This window comes from Sinohyriopsis cumingii, chromosome 4, assembly GCF_028554795.1.
Source record: "Sinohyriopsis cumingii isolate HCF-2022 chromosome 4, ASM2855479v2, whole genome shotgun sequence".
Taxonomy (NCBI): domain Eukaryota; kingdom Metazoa; phylum Mollusca; class Bivalvia; order Unionida; family Unionidae; genus Sinohyriopsis; species Sinohyriopsis cumingii.
In genome coordinates, this window is record NC_142964.1 from 23,728,624 (window position 1) to 23,741,989 (window position 13,366).

The window sequence follows — 13,366 nt, forward strand, 5'->3', positions numbered from 1 at the left end:
TTATCAAATGAGAAATATTTAGTGGACTTGAGAAATACATAAATTTAAAACAGAACACAACTGCTTCCTTGAAAATCTTAAGAAGAGTTGCAGTCTTACAAAGGGATACATGTACTTAGCACATTGGCATATGCCAGAAGTACGAAATGTTTCCAAAGTCTGGCCATCACATTATTATATTAACTCGGATACTAAATATTTCTTCCGGTAGAGTCCACACAAATGTAGTCCAGTCTTCCTTTAAATCAGATTTTCCTCTCTCATGTTGGTGGTGATACCAGAGTTAGATTTAGGCATTCTAGGTATTGATTTTAAAGTAATTATTTTGTTTTTAGAGTAGGAGCATTTTGGTGTGTTTGTCTGTATGTATTTCGGCACAGTGAGTAGTGATGCATTGATGCTGACCCGAAAGTGAAATCTGTTGAGCCACAGAGAAAGGAGGAGCCCTTAAGATATTATGGTGTGCTGTAGAGATTATACATATATGGTGTGCTGTAGAGATTATACATATATGGTGTGCTGTAGAGATTATACATATATGGTGTGCTGTAGAGATTATACATATATGGTGTGCTGTAGAGATTATATATATGGTGAGCTGTAGAGATTATATATATATGGTGTGCTATAGAGATTATACATATATGGTGAGCAGCAGGAGAGTTCATAGAGGAAGCTGTAGAGATCAAATATTAAGCAGGAAATGACTAAATGAAGTAATTAAGATTTAGAAAGTATAATTAAGATTTGGAAAGTGTAATTAAGATTTAGAAAGTATAACTTAGAAAGTATAATTAAGATTTAGAAAGTGTAATTAAGATTTAGAAAGCATAATTTAGAAAGTATAATTAAGATTTAGAAAGTGTAATTAAGACTGAGAAAGCATAATTAAGATTTAGAAAGTGTAATTAAGACTGAGAAAGTATAATTAAGATTTAGAAAGTGTAATTAAGACTAAGAAAGTATAATTAAGATTTAGAAAGTGTAATTAAGACTGAGAAAGTGTAATTAAGACTGAGAAAGTGTAATACTGAGAAAGTGTAATTAAGACTGAGAAAGTATAATTGATACTGGTTGAGAGTAAGTGAAAGCAACCTTGATCTTGACTAATTTGGTACTACATCAAAATGACACTGATACATAGTTCAGCAATGAGGCTGGTTTCAGAAAAAATGTAACCATACTAATATTGAAAAGTTATTGATTTGTTTTTCTAGATATTTAACAATTTTGATTATAAGTTCTTGGAAAAGTTCCAGTCTTTGCTCTTGTTGAGAAAAAAAAACTAAATCGTAAGTATCAGTTCATGCGGAGTAAGAGTATCCATGTTGATCTCTACTGGTTCTTTCAATTGCATCAAATTGTAGAAGAGAATTATTGATTTGCTTTTTTGAAACCTTGAAAAATATTAAATTTAATTTTCCAGTCTAAGGGTTTCCAAGATAACTGAATCAACAGTAAAGGCTTACTATGGGACAGTCATACATGTAATTGGATTTAACAAAACTCTCTACTGCCCTGCAGATCTTTTTGAATTTCACCTTGTAACATTCTTGAATGATGGTCCCGAACTGTATACACATAATATATATATGTTGAAACTAAACCAATGAAAGCTATACATGCTTTGGGCAACATGATAAGTTAGTCTTTATAAACCCGAGGAGTGATGTTCTTTCGAGTACAATTCTTCAATGTGAAGGTTCTATTTCGGATTGCTAGAAACTGTCACTCCTGAAATTTTATTTCTTTCTGATTTTATAAAGAAGCACATGTCAATGAATATGACATACGGAGTTTATGAGACTTTATTTTTTTTAACTTGCATTATATTGGAACATTTCGACTGGAATAATTGGAGCTATTTATCAAGTAAATTCTCATAGAGGAAATTAAAAATCATGGAGGTCGGTCAGGTATAATCATTAACCACTCCATGTATTACTTAACTGATGAAAAGCTAAGGTGAGTTGTAAGTCCTTTAAAAACGGCTGTGAGTGAGTGGGTGACAGTGAACTAATTAACTTAGGTAAAGTTTACAAAGTGGAACAACAAAATTTGTTAAGATATAAGTCAATCAAAGAGGTTCTAGATACATGTTGAAGAACAAAAGTTATTACACATCACTGCGTTAATGAGTGAACCGCCGCAATGTTTCTTTGATGTCAGAATTTACGCCATATACAAAACACAAAGCATGGTTGCTTCAATTCACCAAAGATTAATCAAGTGTGATTCATTGTTATAGGTAACTCAGAAAGGCCATATAAAAGATTACAGATCTCCTGGATGACTGAGGTTTACTTTGCACAGCACAGCAGCAATGGGGAGCATTCGATTCTTTGAAACAGGAGTTACACCTGTATGTAACATGATTAACATGCTGAACAGGACATTCCGATTCTCTTTATTATGTATTCATTATCTTAATCTTGTTGAAATACAAACTTTTAATTGACTCTTGCTTTTCAGGATGGTTTTTAGCCAAGACATAGATTGACTGAAAGACAATAATAAGCATGTACATCAGATAAAGTTCCGACAATGCTAGAGTTATGATCGTACTGAACAATTTTGTTCTGGCCAGGACTCACTCCGAGAATCAAGCAGGGGAAGTTTGAAGAGCAGTGCAATCCAGTCTCTAGTGAGTGCAAAGATGAACAGTAACAACAACTGCATTACCTTCCTACTTACTAGTGAATTACTGACATGATCAGAACTGCATCTCACTAACCATATATTTTGCCATCCAATCGAATGTAAAGACAGAAGCTTCATGTATGTCAGCATTTTATACAGTGTAATTGTGATTACACGTATGTGTATGGTGATATTTGATAATACTATGACTACCAACTATTTGTTTTCTTTGTAAGTATACTAAAAGCTTTAAAGATAAAACTTCGTTTTTATTTACTCTTGAATTTCATATAATTTCTGAAGGCCTGTATTCAAAAATAATTTATTCTGAGCTTGATGACATGGGTTTTTTTTTGGTCACACATGCATACCCCCAACACACCTCCTGAACCTCAAAACACACTGAATGAGTCTCACAAACCTGCCAGCACCATCTTGGAATATGGCAGGTATGTAAATTTATTTATGTCATTCGGTAGCATCTTGGTATCCTGCACAGTTCATATTGATTTGTAATATATACTGCTATATGCAAAAGTGAATTTTCTAAAGCAATTCCTATCATGGTGCCATTGATTTAGAGAGCGAAAATAACTGGCCTAAGTGCTGTGAGCTATTATATTCCAAATGCTACATTGGACAAAGTACTGTATCATATTTTACTCCAGAGGCAACACTGGCCCTTATACTGTGTCCTAAGGTACTCCAGAGGCTACAAGGCCCAATCACTGTGCCATAGGGTACTCAGAGGCTACAAGGCCCAAGTACTGAGCCCTAGGGTACTCAGAGGCAACACTGGACCAGATATTGTGTCTTAGAGTACTCCAGAGGCAACACTGGCCCAAGTAATGTGCCCTGTGCTTCTCCAGAGGCTACAATGGCACAATCACTGTGTCCTAGGGTAGTCAGAGGCAACACTGGCTCAAGTATTGTGTCTTAGGGTACTCCAGAGGCAACACTGGCCAAAGTATTGTGTCTTAGGGTACTCGAGAGGCAACACTGGCCCAAGTATTGTGTTATAGGGTACTCCAGAGGCAACACTGGCCCAAGTATTGTGTCTTAGGGTACTCCAGAGGCTACGATGGGACAAGTAATGAGTATTCACCATGCATGCAATTCCATAAATAAATCATTTAACCTATACATGGAGGAGAATGTCAAAAGCTTTTTGAAACGTCTAGTGCAAAAATGTTTACTTCTCACCAGAATGTTTAGCCCTGTCACTAATAGTACAACTCAGTTGTGTTTCACAACTGTGAAATTTCAGGAAGGCATGTTGTTTGTTAGATATTATATACAAATTATTTACATGCTTCACGATGTTAGAAGACAAATAATATATTGAAGCCCGTTACAGTCGACACTGGTGAGAAAGACTAAACACTCATTACTGGCTGAACAATGGGCATATAATTGCCAAAGACCAATCATCTGGGATTTTGCAAATATTCAACAATTGTTGAAACAAGTGTGTAAAATCTGGTGCGAACTCTGAAGATGAATCCTTAAATATCTCTGTATCTGTGGGACATTTCAAGGGTTTAAACCATGTAGCAACATTTGAACTCTAAAACATGTTACCATATATACTCGTTTATAGGTCAAACTGAAAGCAATATAGATACTGATCTGCCACAGCATAATGCACCTATATCGATCAGGGTCTATGTTGCTAGTTCTACTAGTTATTCCTAAGAAACCGCAAAGGCCTAGCTCTATGGGCGCATTATGTGGTGGCATATCTGGCGCGTTATGTGATGGCATATCTGGGTCTGTACAGTTTGCAGTCGAACTGGTCTATTAACTGAATATATACGGTATTACAATATTATTTGTAACATTCAAAACCTATCCAGTTAGAAGATATACCCTGAATTGTATCAGATTCTGAAATACTGAATTACATTAGCAATCATTATGGATCCAAAGATTGAAGTTACATTGCACAGCCTTGTACAAATTCAGGACCCGACCATTATACATGCCACACTGTTCTATACAGGTTGGAAACAACCAATCATTATCACTTATGAGCTACTTTCATACTCTCCGTTCCTGATACCCATACATCTGTGTTGAATCTAACTTTTGCAGTGATCATAATGAATGACCCGGATATGTCCTTCTACTAACCTGCTCTGACACCAATCTGCAACCACCATTATTATGACCATAGTTGAGTACAATATTGCTGACCATAATCAGGATTTATATAAGTCTTCTATGTTATGGTATAAAGTGTCTTACCAAGTTGTTTCAACATGGGCAACATGTTATGCATTATGCACTATTTATATGTGATTGTAAATTATATATTAAGATTACCATTACTTGTGGTTAAGCATGTTAACTTTGATTCGAGTTCTAGATGCAGCCTTGATTCTGACCATAGAAGATTCCAGAAACAAATTTTGTTTATAGTTTTATGGAAATATCCATTAGGATGACCCTTATCCTGGTCCCCTAGGGTTGTTTATACCACAATTATTCATTCCTTTCTTAGATCGGAAGTGGAATCAGTCCTTAAAATTGTGTTCCGATGTTAATTTTAGAGGATTTACTTAAATTATTCATTGGAATTACAAAGTGCTCAATACTTCTTTCAGACTAAATCACTAGTTTGGGATTATTGTGAATTGATTTAAATATATTTTGGAGTACATAATTGTGATACATCAATATTATTAGCACATTAACATTATTCCAAGCCATTGGTACATCAGCACATTAAAATTTAATTCATTTGGAACACCAATTGAATTCATTTGGAATGCTCTATACTTTGGACTTGAGAAAGAACTTCCATAACTATATCGAACTTTATTCTCAATATTGAAACTGCTTAAATGTTCACCGTGTATTCAAAGGAAATCAATTAATTGCCGAATTTTAAAATAAATTGTTAGATTTTGTTGCTTTCTCTTACTTACATTAAGACCATAGTGTCATAAAAAATAGTGTTCTTGGAAGGGATGTACTCTGATTAATGACAGTGTCCATTCACATTTCAAGGTCACACAGGGCTAAACTGGTTGTAAAATTGCTTAAAGAGGAAACTAGCTTAGAAATATTATCAAAAGTGAAGTGCAAGAGAGATAAGCAGGCTTAGCAATATTCTCTCTGTTAAGGGCTAGAGGGATAATCCTTCTTATCCATATTATATATTTGAAGGGCGAGAGGGAAAAGATGACTAAACCATATTCTCTATATTAAGAGCTAGAATGATAAGCCAACTTAGCAATATTCTCTATCTCGAGGGTAAGAAGGATAAACCATCTTAGCCATATTATATATATATATATAATGTGTGAGAGGGATAAGCTTTTGTCCGAGATGAATTGACTGAGTACTGGAAAATTCCGGATATAAACTAAAGATGAAATGAATACCATATTTTCCTCTTCAAATATTTGTTGAACATATTTACAATTATAACCAAGGCACATTAAGAAAATTAGTACATTAAGTAATCTAAAACAAATTAAATGATAAAACCGTGAGTGAATCAAGTCGTCTAAAGCTAAGCAGATGAAATGGTATGGGTCTGAAATGAATGTAAGTGTTATTATTCCTTTTTATATTGAAACGTAATATAAACAAAAGCATTGACTTTAGAGCTAAAGATGGCCAGTAAAGGGCGGAAACCCAATTACCTGTTAAGATGGGAGTTGTCTCACGTTTTCCTTTAAGTGATTTTCCCAATCAAAATAATACAGACATGTGGCCTATTTAATTTAAATGAATTTTGTATACTCTGCTTGCATCTCTATATTTGTCATCCCAGTATTCCTGTATTATGTATATATATATATATATATATATATATATATATATATATATATATATATATATATATATATATATATATATATATATATATATATTCTGCATCTTTAACTTTTGTCCAAATGGAGTGACTGTTTGACCAAGTTATAAAATGTCCAAAACAGACACTGGGAATTTCTGTTAATCCATAAAAATTCTTCTGATCTTATATGTACGAATTACATTGTAACAGGTGTGACATGGTACTTTTGGCTTCTGTAAACAGTATAATGTAATCTATACCTCAGCCTGGTACCTAGGAAAGAAAAAGTAAAATAATCCCTGCACAAACTTGAACTTGTATGAGATTTACTACTGACAGCAAAGCTAGTGTGTAGCAAGATTTACTGTAACAGCAAGCTCTCGACCCCGACAAAGAAGGCTCAGTTTCGAAGTCATATCCTCGAACATCATACTGATATAAAACTAAAACTGCATTACTTGCTTTAAGGCAAATAAAGAAAAGACCAGTGTTAGAGTTGAAGCATATTAGAAATTCCAGACATGCGCATTGACTGCACAACTTAAATAAAGGTTAAATGTAGAACATTCTAAAGTACGATTATGGGGTTGGGTGGGAAGACTGATAATGGCTTGCGTGATAACTACAACTGCTCCTGAAACCTCGAGTGTCCAACAATAGTTGATATATTTATGGTTAATATGTAAATGCTTTTGTTGAAAAGAGTTGACATTTATTTGGTATATAAATGCTTTTATTGACAATAGTTTACATATTTGTTTGATATATATATGCTTTTATTGACAATAGTTTACATATTTGTTTGATAAGTGAATGCTTTCGTTGACTATAGTTGACACAGTTGATATGTAAATGCTTCTTTGACAACAATTGGCACAATTTGTTTGATATGTAAATGCTTCTTTGACAACAATTGGCATATTCGTTTGATGCTTTTATCGACTTTGATATAACCAATATTGTTCAGCACATTGTTCATCAACTTGAAATATTATACATCATCTTTTCAAGATGAAAGCAGATGTAAATGGTGGTTGTGTGTGAAATAAGACTATTCTGACATTATGATTATTCTGTGAATCGGATTGTGATTGAACAGGTTTAAAGTTGTTCCCTTAAAAACTAATTCAACTTTATATAGTTTACAATTTATCTTGTTTGTTTCGTGTACAAAATGCTGCCAAATGCTAGATAAACAAGATAAAGAAACCACTTTTGAGTTGAATATTCACAAAAGTACCGTAAGCTCAAATGTTTGGATAATCATTTCAAATGCAATATAAACCAATATAGCGGATGTAATCTGACTTCAGTCAAAAGTGAAAGATCTTTTAACGATAACACAAAATTTAATTAAAATTCAAAGTGCTCTGAAACTAATTTTCCACATAACCAGTCTAAAATAATTACAGTTTAATATCCCTACAAATAGGATTAAAAACAACATATAAAATAGCTTCCAATAGATGCGCCCTTCGTTGTTTATGCCAGCATTTAAGACAGCGTGGAAGTGGGTAAGAAGTAACTGGACAGGGGAACTGAAGAGGAAGTAATTATATGAATGACTAGATACTTGATTAATTTAAAATAAAGTAGACAAAATAACTAATATTAAGGGAAATGCATTCTGACAATACATTCTGATAACTGAGTAGCTTTACAGTTATTACAGACAGCGGGATAAAACGGCAGTTCTATTTGATTCAATCTGAGAACAACAATTTTTTATTCACGAGTAATTTCAGCCTGAGAACACATTAACCTGTTCTCGATTTACATTAACCACAAAAGACCATTATCAATACAAGCCCCTTTGCTGTCAAGAATGAATTTGTGTTGATCCTGCAGTGCATCACATGTGAAATAAATAGTTTAAAAGATTTTGATTATATTAAATTAAAATGCACATGAAAGCTACACCACTATATAGTGTACCATAAGAGAAACTTACTGTGTCATCGTTGTTGTTTTTTTATATGCTCTTACATGAGTGCTAACTACAAAATAAATTATATCAAACGAGTCAAATAATTATTTGATGAAACCAAAATGCAGAATAGCGAAGTTCAATGATTATGTTATGGAACCAAACGCAGAATAGCACAGTTCAATGATTATTTGACGGAACCAATTTGCAGAATAACGCAGTTAGATAATTATTTTGTGGAACCAAATGCAGAATAGCGCAGTTCAATAATAATTTTTTATGGAACCAACCGTGCATATTAGAGAAGCCCTAATCTTTCTGTATTGGGATAAGAGGTGGGTATTTTCTTTCTTAATTATTGACAGAAACTAGCACCTGTGTCCCCTTTAAGTCTGGAAGTTGTCATGTCCATAGTTTTCCATTATGTAATGCCCCCTTTAAGTCTGGAAGTTGTCATGTCCATAGTTTTCCATTATGTAATGCCCCCTTTAAGTCTGGAAGTTGTCATGTCCATAGTTTTCCATTATGTAATGCCCCCTTTAAGTCTGGAAGTTGTCATGTCCATAGTTTTCCATTATGTAATGCCCTTTTTAAGTCTGGAAGTTGTCATGTCCATAGTTTTCCATTATGTAATGCCCCCTTTAAGTCTGGAAGTTGTCATGTCCATAGTTTTCCATTATGTAATGCCCCCTTTAAGTCTGGAAGTTGTCGTGTCCATAGTTTTCCATTATGTAATGCCCTTTTTAAGTCTGGAAGTTGTCATGTCCATAGTTTTCCATTATGTAATGCCCCCTTTAAGTCTGGAAGTTGTCATGTCCATAGTTTTCCATTATGTAATGCCCTTTTTAAGTCTGGAAGTTGTCATGTCCATAGTTTTCCATTATGTAATGCCCCCTTTAAGTCTGGAAGTTGTCATGTCCATAGTTTTCCATTATGTAATGCCCTTTTTAAGTCTGGAAGCCATCATGTCTATAAAATTCCATTTTGCAATGCCCCCTTTAAGTCTGGAAGTTGTCGTGTCCATATCATTTCATTTTGTAATGACTCCTTTAAGTCTGGAAGTTGTCGTGTCCATAGCTTTTCATTTTGTAATGCCCCCTTCAAGCCTAAAAGCTGTCATGTCCATACTTTTATTTTGCAACAACCTTCTACTACTGCTTCTAATTTTGTTTTTGTCCAATTTATAACATTAATCAGGCTGAACAGTTACAAGTATCAAACATGTACCCCCCCCCCCCCGCCCTTAGTGCATGTCTTATATAGGAAACACTTCATGGATAAGGTTTGAAATGTCTGTCACATCTTCACAGAAAAAAACTTTACCAGTAAGGTTTACCTTGGCTGTCGCATCAACACAGGCAAAACCTTAAGGATAACATTGACATCATCTGATGTACATTGATTATGTATGGTGTTTGTAGGAAACATAACCCGATGATTGGATTAACACTTTCTCTCTCAATGTAATTTGACATCATCATTGCTGCTGTTTAAATGAAAATTATATATACTGAAGATCCATATTTCGATTTCTACCTGACAGAAAAACACAAACTTATGAAGAAAAAAAATTCATCTGGTATAAAATATAATCAGTCCATATGTACACAGAAATAAATACAATTGCCTTCTCAAAGTGTTTCTTTCATGTGTGTATTGTAGTCTATGAGCAGAAGGTCGGTAAGCACCTGACCAAAATGCCATGAGGTACTAATGGTCGGTAAGCACCTGACTAAAATGCCACGAGGTACTGACTAATGGTCAGTAAGTACCTGACCAAAATGCCACGAGGTACTAACTAAGGGTGGGTAAGCACCTGACCAAAATGCCATGAGGTACTGACTAATGGATGGTATGAACCTGACCAAAATACCACGAGGTACTGATTAATGGATGGTATAGACTAGACCAAAATGCCATGAGGTACCGACTAATGGTCGGTATGCACCTGACCAAGGTGTCATGAGATGCTGACTGATGGACGGGACGCAAAAGACCAAAATACCGTGATATACTGACTAATGGACATTATACACCTGACCAAAATGCCATGAGGTACAGACTGATGGATGGTATGGACCAGACCAACATGCCATGAGGTGCTGACTGATGGACGGGACGCAAAAGACCAAACTACCATGAAGTACTGACTAATGGACGGTATGCACCAGACCAAAATACCACGAAGTACTGACTAATGGACGGGACGCAAAATACCAAAATACCATGAGGTACTGAGTAATGGTCGGTATGTACCTGACCAAGGTGTCATGATATACTGACTAATGGATGGTATGGACCAGACCAAAATGCCATGAGGTACTGACTAATGGTCATTATGTACCTGACCAAAATGCCATGAGACACTGACTAATGGACAGTATGCAAAAGATCAAACTGCCGCTGCATAAAGATCTGCATTCATATTTTCAGGTTATATTTAATTATCCACATGTTATCAGTGATAATGTCATTTGTTACTGGCCTATTGGATTTTGACAATATACTGACAATCAACCCTTGTCATGCTAGAGTTTTGTGCATGCTTAACAATATCCTTTGCACACAGCGAGAGAGAGAGAGAGAGAGAGAGAGAGAGAGAGATGGATTTGGGACTGCCTTTAGTAATTGTTAAGCATCTAGATGGTTTCCCTGGGTTTCTAATAATAAGGGTACAATTTGATTCTCAAAGTCCTGAATTTTTTGGGACTGCCTTTAGTAATTGTTAAGCATCTAGATGGTTTCCCTGGGTTTCTAATAATAAGGGTACAATTTGATTCTCAAAGTCCTGAATTTTTTGGGGCTGCCTTTAGTAATTGTTAAGCATCTAGATGGTTTCCCTGGGTTTCTAATAATAAGGGTACAATTTGATTCTCAAAGTCCTGAATTTTTTGGGACTGCCTTTAGTAATTGTTAAGCATCTAGATGGTTTCCCTGGGTTTCTAATAATAAGGGTACAATTTGATTCTCAAAGTCCTGAATTTTTTGGGACTGCCTTTAGTAATTGTTAAGCATCTAGATGGTTTCCCTGGGTTTCTAATAATAAGGGTACAATTTGATTCTCAAAGTCCTGAATTTGACTATCTAATATAAGGATCACTATTTATCGAGAGGACAGGGGATGCTACCATGTTACCTGGTTGGGGATTCTCAGTGGACTACAACAAATTGTAAAAGGTACAGTGTTCATGTAAATAGTGGATTATACATCTCAGTCGTGGGTATACCATTATGAGTAACGATGTTGACAGAGTCATATAAATTCTCTATGAAATACAACTTACAATAACATACCCCCTCCCTCCATCAACAATGACTGTCTTTTAAGTTAAGCAGACCAATCCAATGAAGTCTAATACACAATTCAAATACAAACCAAGTTCTTAACCTGAATGTGATCGCATTAAAAAGCCAATATACACCATTGATACTTCATAGTTAGTTACTTTCTTGGCTACAAAGTTACACAGTTATAGTGTTTTCACTATGCTTTCAGTGTAATTTATTTCCCTATCATTCTCTGATTTTTTTTTAAAATTATGGATAGAGTTAACCCCTTTCAATTTCCCTCTCCAATTATTTATCATCTCTTCCTTTCTCTGGATTACTTCAGACCACCCTCTTCTGCTCAGTTTCAATTATTCGAGTTGTTTTCACTGAATTACTTGATCTTGATTACACCAACTCATCTTCATTTCCACAGTACAATGTAACCGTTTCATCGTTACTCTATGATCCTTCATTCAATGACCTCTCCCACTAAGCCTGCAAAATCTTTCCAGCCTACCACATCATCTCTCAAGCTTGTTTTTTTATTTCCCTCTCAACTACTGACTGGTCACAATGCTGATTACTTTTTCCACAATTTAAAACATTTGGCAATCCATAATCACCTCGTCCTTTGCATGAGCAATGAAAATTTGTATGGTCTACATTTGCACAATTCCCTGTGACTTTTTCACTTATTCTCCAGCCATCTAAATCAATAAAGTACACTTCATTGTTAAAACTGACCAATGAACAGTACATAAAAAGAGATCAAATCTGAAAAATAAATCAGTCTGCAATTGCAACAGCTTAATCCAAGTCATTTAAATTGCAAGAATTACACATACATAATTACATTAACTTCTCACACTGAATGGTATCGCTTGAAAATAAAACTGTTGCTAAGTAATAAAGAAAAACGATATTCTGTACTTGTTAAATTTATGATGATTCAGTGAAGAAAAGCTTAATCATTCATACCCTCATACTTGGAAAGATGTTGTATACGTAGTTTTTATACTCGTCCATCCACACTTCAATAGCTCGCTTATAATTGTAGGCTTCTGTTTCTGAGCGGCCATCTGGAAAGTCGTATGGTTGGGGTCTGGCAATATGTCCTATCCTAGAACATGGCACGTGTATTAGACGACCACCACACATCCAGACCTATCGGAATTATACAATTATAATATGATTTAAATTAAAGGGACTTCTACATGTCAAGTGATATTAAAGTGCCAAAAATACTTCTCAGTTGAAAGTGTACAAAGATGAACCTTTTCTGACTTACCTGTAGGAAATATTCAGTTAATTTTATTTGTGTAAAAAGAGGAAACGTAAAAGGAGTGTCCTGAGTCAATATTTCCCAAGATTAAGCATAAACCAATGGCTGACATCCTACACGCGCTTTGACCCGGCAAGTTTATGAAAACTATACTTAAGAGACAAGTCAGTCACAAATAACTGGACTTAAATACCATAGAAGGTATTAAAAAAATCAAGCACATTTGAACTTCATAAAGAAGGGTTACAGGGTAAAAGTCAAATATATTTGAACATAATAACAAAGGGTTAAAGCATAAATTTTAAGTACATTCGAATAACATAACGAAAGGTTAAAGTACTTTCGAATAACATATTGAAAGGTTACATAATCACAGATGTGAGTACAATTGGTAGAATAATGAATTAAGCAGCCAATATCAGCATGTGTGACTTCACAA

At 34.7% G+C, this 13,366-nt stretch overlaps 1 protein-coding gene across 1 annotated transcript in view; it reads right to left on the reverse strand.

Moving 5' to 3' along the window:
* The window catches only part of LOC149800815 (polypeptide N-acetylgalactosaminyltransferase 13-like), a 42,426-nt gene that overhangs the window by 10,754 nt on the left and 18,306 nt on the right, over window positions 1-13,366 (reverse strand). The window contains exon 6 of the mRNA XM_089954220.1: window positions 12,624-12,809. Coding sequence (XP_089810346.1) covers window positions 12,624-12,809 — 186 coding nt within the window. The remainder of the gene's footprint in view (window positions 1-12,623; window positions 12,810-13,366) is intronic.